General features: G+C 47.5%; 1 protein-coding gene across 6 annotated transcripts; it reads left to right on the forward strand.

Moving 5' to 3' along the window:
- The first annotated feature begins 757 nt into the window (after positions 1-757).
- DDO (D-aspartate oxidase) lies at positions 758-11,142 on the forward strand. 6 transcript variants are annotated; one of them, XM_040598742.1, is made up of 5 exons: positions 758-998; positions 3,546-3,650; positions 6,274-6,382; positions 7,215-7,391; positions 9,933-11,142. In XM_040598742.1, exons 4-5 carry the CDS (start codon positions 7,288-7,290, stop codon positions 10,498-10,500), a joined length of 672 nt encoding a protein of 223 aa, XP_040454676.1. In that variant the 5' UTR covers positions 758-998; positions 3,546-3,650; positions 6,274-6,382; positions 7,215-7,287; the 3' UTR covers positions 10,501-11,142. The 6 variants fall into 6 exon arrangements, with proteins under 6 accessions (XP_040454676.1, XP_040454677.1, XP_040454671.1 ...); XM_040598737.1 differs by lacking the exon at positions 3,546-3,650 and adding an exon at positions 5,869-6,076 and having other exon boundaries at positions 766-998; XM_040598738.1 differs by lacking the exon at positions 758-998 and adding an exon at positions 5,869-6,076 and having other exon boundaries at positions 3,542-3,650.
- The last annotated feature ends 9,761 nt before the right edge of the window (positions 11,143-20,903 follow it).

Below are 20,903 nucleotides of genomic sequence, written 5' to 3' on the forward strand. Positions count from 1 at the left end.
TTTGCTGCTTTCACTGCTAAAGGAAAAAAACCCAACAAGCTAAAAATGACGCAACTACAAAAGTCAGTGATTATGTGTTTGTGATGTATCACGGCTTTAGTTTTACAGTTTAAGAGCACAGCTAGATTGGGAGGCAAGACCAGGTGGTCGTGTTGTGCACACTGCTGCACTATGTACAGATGCCCGTCGGATGGCTGCGGGTCTGTACCGAAATGGCTACAAAGGAAGGGCACCTGCCTGGAAGATCCATAGCAAACACCGTTCAAGGGGGCTGGAAGGGAACAGTCTGGTCTGCGTACGCTGTCCCCTGAGCCTGTTCAGGGAGGAATGCTCAGGCTGTCCAACAGCCAAAACATCCTGCCGATGGCAAATGGCTGGAGCCAGGAAACCCTGGTACACAATTTCACCCTAGTGATCCCACAGATTTGCTTTTAACAAACTTGTGGGTTTCTGCTGGAAGCGGTTAAGCCAAACAGGCCTGCCTGGCTGTGCGCATTAGGCCTCTGCGGTTTCGCAGGGGCTGGTTCTTCGCCGACCTGCGATGGCCGAAAAGCGCAGCCACCGGCACACTGCGTGACTGCGCCCTGGCCGCCAGCGCCATTGCTCTAGCACCGCGGCAGCTGTGAGGCAGCTTCAGAAACACAACGTAATTAAGTGCTTGTAAGAGAGGAAAAAAGACAATATATTCTGTGCAGGACAGCTGGGCCCCTTGAGCCTCCTGCAGAGCGCACGGAGAAAATCAAGAAGCGTTATCGGCCGGGGGCGAAGGACACAGCGCCGGGACGGCCAGCAGGCTGCCAGGCTCTGCCGGGAGAGGTGCCAGCGCTGGACGTGGCCGCTGCCCAGGCACAAACGGCTCCTTCATGAGCCCAGGCCGCGCAGCCCGGCGCCTGGGGAGCGGCCTCGGGGCGGGGAGCGGCGGCAGCGCCCGTGTGCCCCCCGGCAACGCGCGGAGGAGGGCGACGCTTCGGCGGGGCTGGGGCCCTCCTCCTCACCAGGTACTGCCTCCTCGCCCTGGTTTGCTTTTTGGACCGTACTAACGGCCGGAGAGGGAGACGTCATATGGCGGACCCTTCTGCAGCGGAGGGCCGGGGCCGGCGCGGTTGCCTGGGGACTCAGCGCTGGGAGGGCACAGGCTTCCCCGGGGCACTGGCCGGCGCGCTGGGCGCAGGCGGGGCCGGGCTGGGCCTCGGCAGCACCGGGCCTCGGCAGCACCGGGGCCGGGGCTGCGGCCGGGGCGGCGGGAGCCCGGCGGGGGCGCGGGTCCTGCCCGCCCTCAGCTTCCGGCTGCTCCCCGCGCAGGGAGGCAGCGGCCCGGCCGTCCCTCCTGCGGGGGGCGAGGGCCGCAGACCGCTCCCGTTTCTCAGACAAGCAGGAGCATGGCGCAGCCTGTGGGTGCTGCTGGGGGAGGTTATTGTCGGTAGCTCATAGGGCGGGTGCAGCCTCCCGTCCTTTAGGTGCCATGTCCCTGGGTGTGCGGGGCGAACTGCTCTCTGGAAGGGGAGCCGAGGCCTCCCTGGCAGCCTCGGGGATCTCCTGTGGAGGTGGCTCAGAGGCGCCTGCAGAAAGGCCGAGGGGGTCCCAGGGAGCCCCCGGAGTCCTCTGTTTTGGTCAAGAGAGAGTATCCCGGCCTTCCTCCCGTGGCAGGTGCCACATCTCACAGAGCAGTTCAAATGACAGGGACCAGGCCAGAGTCAAAAGGCCCAGATCAGGGTCCCCTCCTCAGCAAACCCCCAGGAATGGATCAGGGTGCATGAGTGTCTGTAACTAGCAAAGAGCCTGGCAAATAAGGCTGAGGGAAGCAACACCAAAGGTGCTTGTGAACTATCGAAGTGAATACACAAAAATGTGACCTGCAAAAAAAGGGGAGGGAGAAAGTGTCAGGGATGGGTGGGGACAGTGGCTGCAGCCACCCTGGTGGGCAAGGAACCCGTGCAGCAGTTCAGGGAGGCAGGAGCCTTTGCTCCCCGGTACCACAGGCTCCAGGCAATCCAGAACAATTTTTCAGCACTTTGATATGGTGAGAGTTAGTTAAAAAAAAAAAAAAAAAATCCCACTGCAGGACATGTAACAGGTTTTTGTTGTCTTTAGTTACTTCTTGCTCATCCATTTTCCGGTCAACAGTTCAACTGGGCTTTTTCAAATGCTCATTTGGGCGTGTAAATATGCTGAATTTGGTAGTTCAGCCGGGCTGTGACACAAGCTGAGAGCGGCCAGCCTGCCAGGGAAGCACACACAGGGAGCTGGGCTGTCGGGGGAACAGGGTATGGCGAGGGGCCATGCCTGTAGTGCAGATATGCCAAAGCGATAGTGTTTGTGCATCTCTTCCAGCTGAGGGGTGCTGGTTTCCCGGGGACTGTCACAGCCTGAGGGGCACCCTGAAAGGACCGTGGGCCAAGAGGCTACAGCTGCTCCTGGCAGTGGGTGTGCATGTGTGTGTGTGTGCATGTATGTGTGCTGGGGAGCAGTGTGTTTATCCATATTGATCATATTATCCACTGCTACAATGATGTTAAGGCTGAAGGTTAGAGGAACTCAGTGGTGATACACAGCTATGTGAGGTGAGAAAGAGTAAGGACCCCCTTGCATCACATGAGGCTGACATCTCTTCTCAGCTGTGGGAGTTGGCAGATTAAGTCACATCACAAAATATCTCAGCGTTTTTAAAAAGAATTCATTCTTGCCTGGGAGGAGCAGGAGGGTGGCAGGGGCAGGAAGGCCACGTCAGGCAGCTGGTATACTCTTTGCTGGGGAGGTACAGCTCCAGGTGGCTCTATCTGGCTTCTGTCCCATTTTTTCTGACACTAAGAAAGGGCAGAGAGCTAAACAATACCTGACACCCTTCACCTCCCTCCCCAACTGCAACTGACCTACCTTTTAAATGCTGATTTTTGCAAAACCGTCAGCACAAGCCAGTCTGAGGGAGTGAGAAGTGTCATCCCTGCTGGTACTAAGCTGGCCTGCTGTATCAGCTAAAAATAGTTTCTCCTCCTGTGCTCTCCCAGCAAAGCGCAGGGCTGCCAGCTGAGGCAGGCTGCGCTGCCAGGGCAGAGCCACAGGTGTGTCTTGCACTCATAGCGGGGTCAGTGGCTCTGCAAAGCCCAAGCTGTACTTGCCAATACAAGCTGTGTGCAGCCTCTTGCTTTGTGCCTGGTTAGTTTTTGGCACGTTGGCACATGAAGGCTTGACGTGCTCCTGGATTGCAGCATTAAGTGCTAGAAAAAACATGCATTCAACAGGTGCGCATCGTAGCCTTCTGAGCCATTCCTACAGGCTCCAGTACCACCAGCAGCCCTTTCTCGCCCTCACGGGCTATTGCAGCATTGGAATCACTTGATACTGAACCAGCTCATCTATGAAAATCTCATCCAAACTGGGAAGACTTGTGAAACTTAAACCTCCACGGAGCTGCAGCTCCCCTTACTTCCTCAGCGACAGGGAGGTCAGTCAGGAAATTTGATCCATCACAGTTCAAGGGCTTCAGCAAACAAGAGCAGTGAGGGGCAACTGGCAGATGCATAATGTACCCCTCGTTTATGTTCCAGGGGCAGCTGAAAAAGTGAACCGTGGTTGTCCGTGGACTGCTGGGAGGCTCACTGAGCGGACTGAGCCACACACCATTTCCACAGCTGCCAGTGCTGAGCTAGAAGGTTTGTGAATAAAAATGTGTTTAGAGACATTTCTCAGAACCAATTTTCCTAAGTAATTTAAACATCATTAACCCCTCTAATTTCTTGCTACTAGTATTTTCCCTTCCCTTCGTTTCCCTTTTTTTTTCCTTTTTCCCTTCCTTCCCTTCCCTTCCCTTCCCTTCCCTTTCCCTTTCCCCAGCATTTTTGCAGATAGCATTTGTGGGTGGCAGCCATGCAGGCCAGCAGTTCTGGTTCAGCACTCATATTTACCCCTGCAATGCATCCTCTTTCCCTGCTGTGTGGGCACTGTTATAGTTGGCTTGTGAAAGAAGATGTAATAATTAACAGGAAGAAACTTAAGCATTGCCCTGAGAGGAAGAAGAGGGGTTGTAACAACACTCAGCTGTGATGCAGAGGAATGCGGTGACAGACAACAGTGCCTGCTCCTTTCTCCCTTCCTGCATAGTAGGGACATCAAATATTAGGAAGTAAAACCTCAGGGGTAAGAGGGAAGTCGTGTGAAGGGTTATGGGCGAGGATCTCGTAAATAAATCTGACCTATCATAATCCCACAGTCTGTCTTGCCTAAATTTACATCAAAGATGTCAAAAGCCACAGAAAGATGGGAAACCAGCCTGTCCTTGTGACTAACTGCAGGCACTAGTTTCTCAGAAAGCAATTAGTGAGGCTGGATTTCTACAGTCATGGATGAGTGAGTCCCATAGGACAAAGGAAGACCATAAGAGAGCAAGACCAAAGGTCCATTTCACTCAGCATCCTCTCCAAGAGTATTTGTATAATATTGGTAGATACTCCAGGAAAATGTTAAGAGCCATAGGCAAAGGAGATTCTCCCCTTGCATCTGTGCTCAGCTTTTGACAGTAATGCCTCGAAGGAGTGCCTGAGCCAGCAGGTACACCCCAACTTGCCTGTTTCAAAGCTGCTGAAGGATTTCTCACCTCTGAGGTTGCCCAGTCTCTTTTGGGTCCATTTAGTTCCTGGCTTCAGGGAGTTTGCAGGATGCACCAAGATGCGCGGTTCAGTTGTGCTTTGTGGCTCCGCTGGTGTGAAACCTGTTAGCTGGCCATGGCCAGGCACATAGCCTGGCACCTTGCTGGGACGGGTGGCCAGGTGATTTATCAACCAGGAGCTATACACCACTTACCAGGACAGGTGCCAAGCTCCAAAACTTGGCCAGGACAAGGGAAAATAGAGACGCTGCACCTCCTGGAGTAGCAATCAGCAGTTGAAGGTGCTGAGTGGAGCTGCTCCAGGACACAGAGCAAGTTATAAAGCAAGGCAGAGAGAGGCAAATATACAGGCTCTTAGGGTAGCAAGGCTAGCTGGCTCCTGGGTCCACTGTGTGCTGCCAGGAGAGCATGGCAGCCTTGGATGCCCACAAATCTGTCCAAGGCAGTGGGTCACGCTGGCAGGTGCAGGTGCCAAGGGTGGGTTGGAGACCTCAGGTCACTAGGGGCACAAAATCCCCCGGGGTACAGGTACCTTTTCTTCCCACACTTTCCCCACCAAGGCATCATGGCCCAGACAATTTTTGGATGTGGCAGTGGGAACAGCCAGGCTGTACCCTGTGAAACTATGCATTAATAGCTAAAACTTCTAGGACAGAACTAAGCAGGTAACCCAGTCCTCAGGGTCAGAGGGGGAGCCCTGCACAGCAGGGGAACTAAGATGTGTGTTAAGAAAAACATCTTCCACAATGCACTGGACCCTTTGCATATCCAGTTTGCCTCCTGTGAGATTTGCTGCCGCTGCCCAGGCAGTGACAGACCTTATTGCTGGAGATCCTGATGTTCAGACACCCTTTTTGCTCATGGTGCCTAAAAGCCAATTTCCCCAGAGCTCCAGCCTTTGCCCCTGACGCAATGATAGAAAACTTGACAGGTGCCTCACTCCCTCAGGTTTTACTGAAAAAACCTTGCCCCAGAGTGCTACAGCCCAAACAGCAGCGCTGTACATACAGATTGCTCTCTTGCCCTTTGCTCTTGTGCTGAGGATGGAGTAGTGGCTATTGAAATACTTTTCAAAAATTTGTCATTGTACTGAAGGCTGATGGTATTTTTAATCCTCACCTTAGCCTTGGCTGCATGCAGCAGCTAGTCTTCAATGAGCTGTCCCGGGGGGGGGTTATGTTACATCTTGTATGGGTATTTTGTAGCCTGACGAGGGTGTCCGGCAGGGATATTGGTGACACAGGATATGTTATTTCCCAATGCAGGTAGATACCTCTCTCCTCTGGCTCTGCATCCTGGAGATGGCAGCACCGAAGGTCGCAGTGGTTGGTGCTGGAGTCATCGGCCTGTCCACAGCAATGTGCATCTTGGAGACTTGTCCTAGCTGCTCTGTGACGGTCTTTTCAGACCAGTTCAGCCCCAACACAACGAGTGATGTTGCAGCTGGGATGCTCATCCCTCACACCTACCCAGGTGTGTGCAAGTTGGTGTGGCATTGCCCATGGCACCTCATGCAGCTGCGTGTGCAGATGTGCAGCAATAACAGAGGTTCAGGAAGTAAAGTGCCATGACCTGTATTCCCCATCTGTCCCATCTCCCCAACACTGGCTTGTATGCTTCTCTTCTTTGCATTATTCCTCTCGGCAGTGTTTGGTTTTGTTTACATGCAGGCACACCGATCCATGTGCAGAAGCAGTGGTTCAAAGAGACCTTCACTTACCTTTTTGCCATCAGCCAGTCAGCCGAGGCTTCAGAGGCTGGCATTCACCTTGTCTCTGGGTAAGACTGGCCCATTGGGGCAGCCTTTAGTATGTTATACTGTGTGCTGGAGCAGGCAGAGATGTTTTCCTTGCTGGAGCTCAGGTGTAGTCTCTTCACGAAGTGGCCTGTATGACCATACTCCCAAGAAACTGCCCTGCAGCTGCTCAAGATACAATGTACGTTCAAGGAAAATTCATACATAGGTGTGCACAGAGAAACCTTTCAAGACTGGCCAGCACCAAATGTCTTTTAATAACTGATGTTTTCCAGACCGTTATCCACCAGTTGCATGCAGCAGGGGTGGTCTCCATAGGGATGGGACTGCAGGATGTTCCAGCTTCAGCAGCTAGGTATAGGAATGCAATTGGGGTGGGGTGGGGTGTTGGAGGTATTTTATGCTGCCTGTTATATACACAGAAATTCGGGAGTGTTGAGGCTGGGGACTCTGTAGCTTTATGAATACTCAAAAAACTGTGACCAGGTGTGCAAATTGCCCTACCTGAAGGTCCATCCAGGGTGGCTGCAGCCATGGTGGGGACTCTGTGTGAAGGGGACTTTGTACTTCTACATGTGGAAGGAAGTACATACAGTATAGCTGGAAGAACACCTGTTTATTTACTCTGGTGTGTCACCCTCAAGCTTGGCTGTGGCAGCCCTCTGCCTGTTTGCCAAGGCAGGTATTGCAGCAGCAGGAAGCAATGTTTCCCCATTGCTGTTAACCTTGAAGAGCTGCACTGATGAGTGAGAACAGGTTCCCGAGTTCCTGGGTTTATGCTAAGATTCCCATGACACATAACATGGCAGAGTGATAGCGGCTATGTTTTGCAGCTTTTTCTCTGTGTCCTTTTAGGTGGCAGGTCTTTAAAAACACTCCCAAGGAAGAGTTACCTTTCTGGTCAGATGTTGTCCTGGGATTTCGACCAATGTCCAAAGCAGAACTCCAAAAGTTTCCACAGCACCAGTTCGGTCAAGCCTTTACGACACTGAAATGTGACTGTCCACCTTACCTCCTGTGGCTGGAGAAAAGGTTGGTTTTGCTGCAGCCTGGGCATGTAGAGAGAAACCCAGGCAGAGGGACTGGGGGTGAGCTGGGGACGCCTTAGGTTTGAACAAAACTGGAAAAGGGCTGTTTCTAACAGGGGAAAATGCAGCAAGCTCTTCCTTGGAGAGAAGCACAAGAAATACCCAATTTTTCCAGAATATGAAAGGCCCCATTTATGCAATGGCCGCTTTCTACCGGTGTGGCTGTACAGTAGGATTTAAAGTGGGAGCACCTCTGGGCATAGGACTGACATAGCCACAGGGGCCATGCTTGGCCAGCCAGACCTTGAAGTTACATCAGGAACTTGCCATGTCCTAAAAAAAGGTGTGGGTGCTCCTCATCTGTCAAACTTCCCAAATAATATTCCTCTATTCTTGACGATATATCCGACCCCTGGGAGAATAGGCATGTCTGGGAAGATGTCTTAGCTGTGAAAATTTTGCGCTTAACCTGGACCAATTAATCACAAATTTGGTCAACAGCTGGAGTAATCTGTTAATCCAGTCAGGTGAAAAAAAAAAAGTCAAATAGCATCATCTTGTAACAAACCTTTTGGAAATGTTTTCCTATGTGAAATGGGTGATGCACTCACTCTGAGGAGTCGTGGCTTCAGAGTTCACGCCTGGATTGACGTGAAAGTTAGAAAATTTGCCAATTTCCAAATTTCCCCAAATACATGGATTTTGGAGAACCATAGGAGAGTCAAGATACAGATCTAAAAACGTTCTGACACCAGGGATATGCATTTAGTCCATATAAGTACCCATAAAGTGAGCAAATAGCTGCCTCCGCTTGAGAGTGCAATAGGCTGCAAGCTGATTTGAGGTTAAGTAAAGAGACATGTACTGACACTGTGGTACAAACTGCCAGCTCAGCTGGTGGTTTGGATGCCTTTCACCTCACTGCAAAATGTGTAAAATCGTTTCTTATCCTAGCAGCCAGCCAGGCTGGGAGTACTCCAGTGGCACCAGTGCCATGTGAGGTCTGTGCTGTCTTCTCTCAGTGCACATGCTCTGTCATGTTGCATTGCCTAACCAAATCAGAAATTTCTGCTGAAGCACAACTAAGTTGTACAACCCATTTAGTCTGCCATGTGATTTCTGCTCTCTCCTTATTCCTGCTATAGCCTTCTTATTTCTCAAAGGATGTACTCTAATAAGACGATCAAGCTCCTTTTCTTTCTTTTCTCTCTGGTGCTAAGAAGTGAGAGCATATTAAACATGTAACTAATTCTCAAACCCCTAATGACCTGAGCAGTATTTATAGACCGTTCTTCTGGCAATCCACAAGGAAAATTGTTTTTGTGACCATCTTGCTGGTCCAAAAATGGACTTCAGGATTTTTTTGCCACTTGCTTGCCTGAATTCAGGAGTTTTCAGCAGGTTTTTTATTGGTGTATCTTTTATGGCGTGATGGCAAAGTCCCAGTTACAACACTTCTGAGCTCTCCCAGCAAATTGCCCAGCCAGAGCTGCTGCATAAGACCTTCCCTGTTCTTCCCAGCCAGCTTCAGTGTCCTGCTGCACCAAACCCCCAGGCCCCAGAGTATCAACTGCCCCCTGGATCCTCAGCTCGGTCACCATTTTGTGGGAATCCACTGCTTTTACAGTGGGATTGATCACTTTGCCAGCTGTCAGAATGTTGCAAAGAACAGGATTCCCTGCTGCAGGATTTACTGCGTCATCATCTGTGACCTGTCTCCTGACTTGCTTATGCTAAAACCCCCACTAAAGACCCCCATCAACTGGGTCCAGCTGACAGCATGCAGTGACTCCATCTCACACCAATGTTTTTCCATGGGGAAGGGCTTCAAGATTCAGGCAAGTTCAGGGTGGAATTTGGCTTGAAATTTATCTCCAAGGTGAAGCTCAAGAAGGGGTCAATTTTGCTGAAGAGCAGATGTGGATGTATAATGCTCTGAGCTGTCCTGGGTGACTCCTGGCTGCCGCTCTAGAAGGGCATGTGTCTCCTGGGGGTCCCATGCCACATCTGCCCAGCCTGCAGGGATGTCTTGGGTGCCCTAGGGCTTTGTACATGGTGCTGGACGACTAAGTGCTTCCTGGTGTCAGGGAGGTGAGTTGGGAATGAATGCAATGGCATGTAACAGGCCCATTTAAAAGGGACGTAGTACAATGGCGCCATCACTAGCAGAAGTAACTTGGTGAGTAAATCTGTCATTTTTCAGCTTGCTTGAGCTGTTAAAGCTTGGTACTGTTACAGAAATGAATCAATGAGACCATGAGGACCTGACAGTCTGCCTGGGGTCTTATGCCAAACCCTTCTCTAATATTGATCAACTGCTTGTATCTTTTCCAGCCCAAAACAAGGTAAAAAATAGCTTTGATGAGATCAAATCAGACAAATCACGGACAGAAACCCCATGGCGTTTTCTTGCTTTTTGTCCCATCTGTTCTTTGGTTTTGAACTGTACGTTAAAGGCAATCTATCTCATTTAATTAATGTGCATAATAATCACGTAAGGGTTTAGGGGTTTCTTTTCTGCCTCACTTCTGGAGTCTTTTTGCAGGTTGAAAGCAACTGGCGTCCAGATGTACACCAGAAAAGTTGCAGACTTGTGGGAGCTGCACAGCGAATATAACGTCGTTGTCAACTGTGCGGGCATTGGAGCCCACCAGCTGGTGGGGGACAAGGAGCTCTTCCCTGTCAGGGGACAAGTACTCAAGGTTCACGCTCCCTGGGTGAAAAACTTCATCCGGAATGGGGATGGCTTAACTTACATCTACCCGGGCATACACAGGGTAACCCTAGGGGGAACCAGGGAAGTGGAGAGCTGGAGTCTCTCCCCTGACCCTGGCACTACCAAAGATATCTTTGACAGATGCTGTTCCCTTGAGCCCTCGCTGCAGAGAGCTCAGGATATCAAGGTGAAGGTGGGCCTGAGGCCATCCAGGTGGTGCGTGAGACTGGAGAGAGAGGTCTTGAGCCAGGGGGGAGTTAAGCTTCCAGTAGTCCACAACTATGGACATGGGGCAGGTGGCTTTTCAGTACACAGGGGCACAGCCAAAGAGGCTGCTTGCCTGGTGGGGGAGTGCATTGCTGCTCTGCAAGTCTCCTCATCAAAAGCCAAGCTTTGAATCCTAGAGGCCCCTTTTGCATTTATGACAGGCTGGTGTCGCATCTCCTGGTAGCAGCTTTTGATTTTTACTCCGTAACGAGAGAGAAGGAACCTAGGACAACAGCTTGTGTCACTCAGATGCTCGGTGGTATCTCACCTAACTTCTAGCTGCCACATTGGAAAGGCATGATGGGTTGATCCAAGTATTAGTCCAGCTGTCCTTCTTCTCCATCTGGCATTGTTTCTGCCCTGGGCGTTTCTCCTAGCCTCATGATAAGGAGAAGGTAAGTAAATACCCTTCACATAACAGGGATCAGGTTGCTGCAGTATAATACAAATAACATCAATTTAGCATTTCTTGATCTGCATCTAAAGGGTATTGGATGCATTAGGTTCAGACTCAGTAAAAACTAGTTCTCTCCTCTTGTACCAAATCTAATCTAGTATTGCCCTTGCTCCTGCCATCTTGCTAACAAACTTTACCATTTTCCTTATGATTTACAAGGAAAAGAAAACCCCATAGTGCTCCATTACGGTGCTTCAGGTCAGCTCTTACAGAAAGCAATGCTAGGTCACTGTTATGCACGGTGACCCAGGAAAGTGTGATTTTAAGAGCAGGTCTGTGACACTGACCACTGCATTTCCTCAATATTACACCTCGGGGATCTTAAGACAAAGTTTCTGCCAGAGGAAGTTGCCCTGTATGAGATACAGTTTTGGGCATCTTTTCTGACACTTGTTTGCAAGTCTTTTTTTTTTTCTCCAAGCCGCTTAGATTTTGCTCTCAGACACAGATGATATTTTTCCCCCCAACAGCAGTATTGACATGGCCTGTGTTCTACAGAAGAGGATTTTTCAGGGTGGGCTTGGGAGTACAAGCATCTGTTTTCTACTTTGCATCAGCACTGGCTGCTTTCCTTGCAACAGCTGATGTGAATAAATGGGTGACAAATCACAAGGATCTTAACACTCTGCAGGCTGAGCTGGGCTTTACACTCTGCTCAGCAGTTCAAGCTGCTTGATGGGGCTGAGATAGTCACTCCCCAAAACTGGAGCTTATTGTCAAAGTACAAGTCTGACTGTTAGTGATGAAACCGCTCATTAGATATTAAATAACTCATTCAAGAGCATTAGCATCCACTTTTGTCTATTTTTTTTGTCCTTAAAGTTACAAACGAATCAAAATCCTTCAAGAGTTCACATGATTAAAATGAACTGATAAATAAAATTCTACTAATGGAGCAAAGGTCACTTCTTTAGTATTTCTTTTCATAAACAAGGGGGTTTCTTTTGTTTGGGATAGCCTAACAGGGCCAAGAAAAGCTGCATTCAGATGTGGCTGCCAACTCCTGCTGTTCTCAGTGGGGATGAGGACAGTTATCCTTTGCAAGAGACAACTGTCAGAAGAAACAAATTATAAGTCAATAAGCACCTGGGATCAGCCTAAGACAACCCTGCCTTCAGCAGCCTTGCTGCTTTCTCAGCTCTGAAGGCTGATTTTTCATTGCACCCCTCCCATCATTTGTCTTTTCCAGTGGTACGAGAGGGCAGAGCTGCTACTTTTGGCAGCAGCGTTGGTGTAGGTCTTGTCAAATTGCAGCTTTGTCCTCAGCTAACATGGAACATAAAAATACATGGAAAAAGAACATGAGAATGGGGTATTTTTTCTTAATCTTGATTTTAATCTTAGAAAGTAACAAATATCCTGGAGAAAAAAAATACTACTAATGCTAATAGGGTGTTCATAGCCCCATGAGAAACCAGAGCTCTGGTTGTGCACTTCTGCCCTGCAGGGTGACAGGATTTCTTCTAAAAGATGTCTGGTTGATAAAAGTGTCAAAATAGGTTCAGCTGTGAGGCCCATCAGTCTGGTGTCCTAGCTGTGGCCGTGGCCAGCAGTGGAGAGGGCCACTTTTAGCCATTCCTGGCCCAGGGGCTTCCTCAGCTGAGGCATAGCTTAGTGTTTCATGACCCTCAGATGATTTATCTTCCACATTTATCTTTTTTGACTGGCTTCAGAAACCATGTATGGTGCTTTTGTAGTCCCCAACATCTTGTGACAACAAGTTCTGCAAAGGGAGAGACTTCTTTTCCCAGGAGCAGAGCTCTTTGCTTTCATCTTTGTCTTGAACCCAAAAAAAATCATTTGATGCCCCTTTCTTGCATCTTATGAGAAGTGGTGACTAGTTATTTTCCATGACACTTCTTGAATTTATAAAGCTGCATGCATCAAACTTCTCAGATTCTTCTTTCCCACCTTGAAGAATCTTGGTTTATGTAGCTGCTACCCACATAAAGTAATCTCATATCTTTGGCTTCCTTGTATCCCATCTTTATAACTTTTGTCACTCTAATGTACGTACCCTTTTGAGATGGATGGACCAGAACTACACACAGTACTCATGATAGGGGATGAGCTGTGTATGTAATTGATTACATCAATTAGGATTCAGATGAGTCTAGAGGAGGGCCATGAAGATGATCAAAGGGCTGGAGCATCTCTCTTATGAAGACAGGCTGAGAGAGTTAGAGTTGTTCAGCCTGGAGAAGGGAAGGCTCCAGGGAGACCTTACTGCAGCCTTCCAGTACCTAAAGGGGGCCTAAAGGAAAGCTGGAGAGGGACTTTTTCGAAGGGCAGGTAGTAATAAGACAAGGGGCAATGGTTTTAAACTGAAAGATGGTAGATTTAGATTAGATATTAGGAAGAAATTCTTCACTATGAGGGTGGTGAGGCACTGGCACGGGCTGCCCAGGGAAGCTGTGGATGCCCCATCCCTGGAAGTGTTCAAGGCCAGGCTGGATGAAGCTCTGAGCAACCTGGTCTGGTGGAAGGTGTCCCTGCCCAAGGCAAAGGGGTTGGAGCTATCTTTAAGGTCCCTTCCAACCCAAACTATTCTATAATTCTATGATCTCTCTTCCCTTCCTAATAATGTTTTTTTCATTGAGTTGCTTTATAGTCACTAATAAGCTTTTAGCTGACATTTTAATAGAACTACCTAATTGCCAGATACCTGTCCTGAATGGTGCTAGCTGGTTTAGAGGTCGTTGCTGAGGCTGGGTAATAAGGGGGTCTTCCTCCCAATTCAGCCATATGTTTTCCTCCGCTGTTATCCACACTGAATTTCACCTGCTATTACTTTGCCCAGGCTCACGAGATGGTTTTTGCAGCTCCTTGCAGGCAGTTTGTGTTTTGCTACCTTGAATAAGATGGTACCACCAGCAGACTGAGTCACCTCACCATTTGCAGCCTGACTGATGGATATGTGGATTAGCAGTGGCCCTATCATGGATCCCTCTAAGATGTCACTGGTGACTTCACTGTGAGAAATGGCTATTTTTTCCCTACCTTGTCTCTCTATCCTATATGTAGTTGCTGACTCATGAGAGGATCTTCCCTCTTATCCCATGCCAGATTAGCTTCTTCAAGAGACCTTGGTGACAGACATTATTAAAAGCTTTCCAGAAGCTGAGCAGATCACACCGAGTGCATTGCTCTACTCTGCACCTTCACTGTTTCCTCTGAAGCTGCAAGGGAGTGGTGAAGCAGCTTCATAGCTACTCACTGCAAAGCTCTGCTGATTCTTCCCTCTTGGTCTGTATCTGCCCTTGCAACTATTCTGTTACCGTAGCTTTTACCGTTAGTCTGCTACAGGTGCCAGACTTAGTGCTTTGCCTAGAGCCCTTACAACACTTAGAAGTGTCATGTGCCATCCTGGTTTTTCTTTGGCTGTTTTAAGTAAAAGGTTATATACCAGTTATATACCAGTGCAACAATTTCCCATTAGCATTCCTTAAAAACCCACAAGCAAGTAACATCTGCTTCTCATGAATTTGTTACTATCCCTTGCATCTATTTGTTCTAAAACCTCATCTAATGGCCCTTCAATCTGAAGCAGCTTCTCTGCATTATCCCCTTAACAAATGGCTCTGCTGTGGGAATTTCACTAAGCTTTTCTGTGCTGAATGCAGACACAAGTAATATGTTTAGCTGTTGTGTTAGGGCTTGTTTTCTCTCAAACTCCTTTGCCATCCTGATCCTCTGCTGACTGCATACCCTGGTCACCTGCAGAATGCTCTGGCAAGCTCCCTGCTTCTGCTGGGGTAGAGGAAGGTTTTTTGTCTATTAGCAAGTTATTTCCTCAAAATCTTTTTCAGTCTGCCTTTCTGTTTCTGCTTCTGATTTGACAGAGTTCGTGTCCTTTTCCTCATTTGAATGGGATCTATTTTGGTTCTTTCCCACGTAATTTTTTATCATGCTATTACAATGAGCCAGTAATTATCTTTCTTCTGGCATGTTTCTGACATTTCAATACCCTCATGTAAAAATCAGGCATTTTAAAGCCGTATCTTATTTTCAAACTTACAGCAAATACAAACAAGCAATACATTCAGCGTGCTTGCTTCAGCTCCTGTAGTCTGTTAAAAGGGGCTTTATTTGTCCAGGTTGCACCTTGCTGTTCCCTGCTTACTTGTGGTTACAAAGAGGTCAAAATGGCAACTTTGAAGACATGTCATCATGAACTCCTGCTCCTCTCTGCCTGCTTGTTTCCCCTGTCTCTAGCTTGAAATTCCTTTTTAAATCTTACTCTTGTTCACAGAAGCTTTGTTCCCCACTAGGGTCATGTCACACAAAGGCTGAGCATCCTACTCAGGAACCTCAGCTGTTTGTTCCAGAAGCTTTCAATTTGCCAAGAATATATCCTAATATTTTGGGAATAATCACACATACCTCTCATTTTTCTCCCTAGGCATGGAAACTTTAAATACTCTAAAATATATCCATAGATACACAGTGATGGTGCCCTGTGCCAGCTATACACCTACTCACAAAGGGGAGTCACACTGTTTCAGTGCCTGCAAGCCAGCCCACTGGTGCTGACTGCTTGGCTTTTAGGCAGCTGAAGTGTGCTGAGTATTTTCTTGCTTCAGCTGCCCCAGCTTCGGGTGTCAGTCTCTGGCAATATCTCATCAGCCATCTCGGAGTTTCTGCTCCTCACACAAGACCCTTGCCAGGAGCTGAAGCAAAGATGTAGTGTGTGTTAACTCTCCAGCTCCAGCTGAAGCTGAGCCAGCAGCTGAGGAATTTGCAAAACTCCATTTTTATCCTAAATGTCTGTGCTGTTGCATCGACTGTAGCCTTCATCTGGAAACACAGAGTGAGTGTCAGAGAAACACTCGCACATGGGAGAAGATTAACAGTGGAAGGTCATTAAATGTCCCTGACTTCCACGCTGATGAAAGGCACCCTTAAAGAAAGACTTAGCTGTCACCTGTGCAAAGCATTTTATCCTTGAGCCGTTCCTTAAGTCCACACGTGTCCAGACAAAAGTTATCTGGACGGTACTTGAGTATTTCCTTCTTATCCACGCTTTCTGATCTGCATTGAAGAGTCACGTCTGGCAGATGGCAACCGATCTGTCACACTCACAGGGAACTTCAAAGGTGTAGTGATGGCATAGAAAGGGAACGGTTATATTTTGAGACATTTCTATCGATCCTTGAGATTGCAGACAGCAGATGGGCCGTATGATGGATTTTAGAGCTTGAGCACAAAATAATAGTTTTCTGCAATGTGGAATTTTGTTGATTTTCTTCATAGAAACAGCACCATAAAGCCATATTGTTTCGATATAGGCTTTTGCTTATATTTAAAGCAAATTTTCCAGTTTTCTGAAAAATACAAGAAAATTGGCATTCACCATTCATCACAGTTATTTTCCAGTCGAATACTATTTGTGATAAACTTCAGTGTGATAAATTCAAATTCATTAGGAATAAATGTAGTAACTAGAGAGAACATCATGGGCTGGACCGAGATTTGTATTGCTGTCACAGCTATCAAATAATTGTGTGCGTTGTACGATGCTTTGTTTTATCCTGCTGTATTCCCTATTTCCCACCAGAGGGAGATGTTGGATCAAGCAGTTGCTGAAAGAAACCCACGCACCATCTCGGAGCAAATGCAGTGATGCTGAACTCGGTGGAAACGTGGGCGCCTGTTGGGCTCCCACATACCTATAAGGCTTGGCGGACTTGAGTGTTGCAGTAGAGCTTAAGAAATAATGGTGAATCAGTTAGGGCCGTAAAATGTCATGAGGAGAGCTTAAAAAAGTACATTGAGGAAACAGAAACGTGAAGGTAGCAACATACCAGAAGCTGCTGTTAGTAAAAATAAGAGATTATAATTCTAGACAAAGCTGTTGCTATAGCAGCATGTCCCAAAGCTTTTCTGCCACCAAAAGGCTGGAGGGGAAACCACTGTCTTGGGTAGCCAGGTGTCCTCGGTTCCTCGTGTTGAAGGGACTTGGGGTCCCCAGCCCCTCGAGATGTACGTGGGGTAGGCATTCTGTGGCTGGTCCTTACAGGGCTGCAGCCTGGTCCATGCACCTGCTGCCTGGACTGGTCCTGGTGAGCCCACACACCACTCTGGGTGCTCAGGTGTTGGAAACTATTGCTTGTTTAAGACTGATCTGAAATAGTCTGTTTTCTTTCTGGGAATTTTGCCCTCACGTGTCTGTTTTTCTCAATGAAGCCATCAAATATTTTGGAGAAGGAGAAGCAGACACGAGTCAAAATGGCCTTGTGAAGAAAGGGAGTTGCTGAGGAGAAAAGAAAGCAGAAAAACTTTTCTGAAAGCGAACAACTTCATAGAAGTAGTATTTCCAAACATAAAAGAAGTTTCAAGGGAGTATTTTTCCTGTGTTTTGTTTTTCTCCTTTGAGACTGCCTCACAGCACTGACAGCATCCAGCACTAGGAAAGAACTGTCCCACGTTACTTTCCTCCATTCCTGTTCATGTCCATTACCACCATACCAATATATTTCTGACATTGTAAGAGGCGTGCACTACGTGCACCATGGGCACCACATGCTCTGCTTCTGTCACTGTCACCTCTCCTGCCTTTTTATTCAACTTCTGCAAAGTCTCAGATATCCAAGTATTACATTAGCCCTTCCTTACATTTCTGAGCCAAACAGAGGAAATGAAGCGTGTTTATTTTCTGTATCACCACAGAATTAAGCAACCAAGGAAGCTGTTGGTGTTTCTGAAGCACCTGCATGTGCACCTCCAGTCAGCATTCTGGCTAAAGTGAAGGTCTGGAAAACAACCCTTCTCTCAGCACATGCACTAGAGCCATGGAGGGAGCCTCGCACTTGCCTTCCTCCTGGCCAAACGAGTGCAGGGTTGGGCTTCAAAGAGATGAAGCCTCTCCTCCCTGCACGCCTTGCAGCCTGGTGAACTGTCTTCTGGTTTGTGGGACAGCCTGATCTCCTTTGAACATTCCAAGTACTGGATTTGCACTTCTCACATCCTGTATTACCAAGAGAGTGGCTACAGGAAGAGCAATCTCACATTTAGGTGTGTTTTGAAAGAAAAATCCCTTTTGATTTTTGAAAGAAAGGGGCTGAGGCACATGAAGTCCAGGCAAAGACTTGCAAGAAACAACCCGCTTCTCCATAGAGGTAAAGTGTAAGTTAAAGACCTGGAGAAGCACTGGCTACCTCGCTTCTGAAAGTCTCTGTAAGCTTTGATGGGCAATGTCCATGCCTTTTTTCCGTGCAGTGAGTGTATCTGCACAGTGTCAGCACTCCAGGAATAATCACAGGGCGAATTGCTACAGAGATTTGCAGCAGGATAATTGTCTCAAACAGAAGGATAAATAGCTTTTTCTGGCATTTAATGGGCCTCTTAAGTGAACAGCAATAAACTCTATGCGAACAGATGTTTTCCCTCTTTTTTCATCCTTTTGCATCTCATCCATAATTATGCACTAAAATGTTCTTGTCTGGGTTGCTGAGAGCAATCTTACTGCTGTTTGCCTTCGCAGTGTAAGACTGAGCAGTTCAGCACAAAGATTGAGCAAAAAGCCCTCAATTCCTAAAGGCTGCCACCACTGTATGTCAGTGAGCATCTTCTTTCCTTTGCATTAAGCCTGAGGAAGGAGTGAGAAGTTAGTGGGAAATTTTGCCTCTTCCAGCTGCTGCTCTGCAGGCCCCAGTGGGTCTCTCCCTGCCTGTGCCAGTGCCCTGGGACCCAGCCAGGAGGTTCCTGGGCTCGTCTAGCTTTGGGCACTGACCCAGCTACGACTCAGAGTAGTTGGTTCTCCTTTGCCTTGTGGGGGAGGTAAATGTCCCCTGCAACAGCCCTCCAGGGTCTATGCCACCTCTGCTATGCTGACCAGACTGTGGGGAGATGGCAGGGCAGGCTTTTCTCTGTAGCCACCGGCTTTGCCCTCAGCCTTGCCACTAGGACTGTAGCAGGCACCACACAAGCTCTGCAAAGAGCCTTTGTGCTTTCAGAAACATGCACTTTACCTCCTGACAGAGTACAGAGAAATTACCTTGCTCGTGAAGAAATTCAGTGCATTCTGGCAAAGAGATCTCGTCCTAACAAGGAGCCTGCAACCAGGGCAGGCAGGAGCTGAGGCACAACCACAAGCATTAGCCTAGCTGAGTGTTCATCACCTGCAGCGATGCCTGTAGAGGTGCCCGTATCTTCACAAATGCACTTTGTCCTTCCCAGCACATCTTTGAAGTGTCTGGATGGCCTCTGTTTTCCACATCCATGGCTGAAGATGGAGGCAGACACACTGGGAAGAACACGCCGAAAGGATGACTCCTGTGGTAACACGTAACCTATATACAAACTCCCAGCTAAGGAGGTTATTCCACTTCCAATCGATACTGCATCACTGATGCTGCTCTACATGCCATTGAGGACAAACTGCCTTGAAAGAAGCCTGCGGGAAGAGCACTGAGTTTTATCCTCACCATCTGGTCCTGGCCAGGCTGCTCAGCTGCAGGGGAGCTGTGGCATCTTTTCTGCTGAGGGCAAGGCCATTTCTCTCCTCCTCATTAGGATTTTAAGACATTTAAAATGCAACCAGCTGGAGAAGAGGATTGGCTGACCACATGGTGATAGTTCAGAAAAGCAACCTTTTTGTTACAGGTGAACTTAGTGTCCTGCAAAAACGGGACACTTTTCAGACATGCGGGCGAGACCTTTATTAAAGGTGGATAAATATTGGCCTGCATACTCGTCCAGGACATTTTTGCACACCTCCTATCCTATGAAAGCTGCTTTTCACCCATCAGGTCCATCAAGGATGCTGCTAACCACTCCTAGCTTTTATTTATCCTATAGCCTTTAATGAGGCATAAACTGTGCAGACACATGCCAGTGTATCAAATAACGTTGCAAGACAGACTAGAAAAAGTGCACAGCACGTTAATTATGGGTTTTAATTTTTTTGTGAATCTGCTACCTGGAACATGTTGCTGTTCTTCTCCCTAGCAGCCCTGGTGCTCTGGCTGGCATCTCTTCTCCCCTTGGAGAGCCCTTTTCCCTGAGTGCTTGCAGATGAAAGTCTCTCTCAGTGATCAGATTATGACATCTGCTCCATTACTCCAGTGCTGTTGCCATCCCCCGTATAAATACTTTGGCATTTGTACTGTACTATGTAAACCCATTAAAAACATGTAATAAAAAGGCTTATATAACTTCTTAAAGCCATAATTACTACTCCAGCTGTGGTGTTTTGCAGAATTCTGAGCATTATAGATTAATCCCTTTACCAAATTACATTTTTTAATGAAAGCTATTCATCCTTGAGCTTACAAGTGTAAAAATACCGGTAAAATTGATTGTATCCAAAACAGGGGAGAAAGCTGAGGCCAGAGTAACACCAAGGTAATCTTTAAAATGTACAGAAAATAGGATTTTGTAATAGAAACTCAGGGTAATTTTTTAGCAAAGATGGACATCTGTCTGGGATTACAGTATAGATACAGGGGAAATACAGACAACAAACTAATATCACAAAAATCTTTGTGCAATAGTACGTGAACTGCATATGAGCTATCACTGCTTAATTAATTTTTTAATTCCATTTAAAATTTAAATTCCATTTTTAAAATGGTGATACATGTTTTCAGTTTTTATACCAGTATCTATTCAATAAAATTGCCAGCTCTTCCTTTAAAAAGCAGGCAGAATTTTGCTTGTTCAGAATTATTAGACAATTTAGTAAAAGGCAGACCAAAAAACCACTGTTGTTCCTCTCCGGGAGTGAAACACAACTGCTGGAGGCAATTGTAGATACCACAAAGATTAGGGTTAAATAAATAAAGGTAAGGCCGAGGAGACAGCAGAAAGCTGCAAAGCATCTTCTACTGAAGGGCCAGCTCATTCCTCTTCTCATCCTGCAGCAAATGTACGTTACCATGCACAGATGCAGGTATGCATGTGTGCAAATGCACAAGAACGTGACTCAAAGGTAAATCTTAATCTATAATCCCCTCTCCAGGCCATAAATTATCAATTATCTCTTTCATCAAATTCACACGGCTAGGCTGTGGTGTTTGAATCTCTGCATAGCTGGAGGGAAAAGAGAGCTTCTGCCTGTGCCTCGAGCTGAACTG

The sequence above is a fragment of the Falco naumanni genome, chromosome 6 (assembly GCF_017639655.2).
Source record: "Falco naumanni isolate bFalNau1 chromosome 6, bFalNau1.pat, whole genome shotgun sequence".
Classification (NCBI taxonomy): domain Eukaryota; kingdom Metazoa; phylum Chordata; class Aves; order Falconiformes; family Falconidae; genus Falco; species Falco naumanni.

What these genes read in the sequence shown, in the direction of transcription:
- DDO (XM_040598737.1), top strand. Translation starts at nt 864, where the DNA reads ATGAGCCCAGGCCGCGCAGCCCGGCGCCTGGGGAGCGGCCTCGGGGCG. An exon ending in CATCCCTCACACCTACCCAG is followed by an intron (nt 6,077 to 6,273) that starts GTGTGTGCAAGT and finishes GTTTACATGCAG; the next exon opens with GCACACCGATCCATGTGCAG. An exon ending in CTCCTGTGGCTGGAGAAAAG is followed by an intron (nt 7,392 to 9,932) that starts GTTGGTTTTGCT and finishes GTCTTTTTGCAG; the next exon opens with GTTGAAAGCAACTGGCGTCC.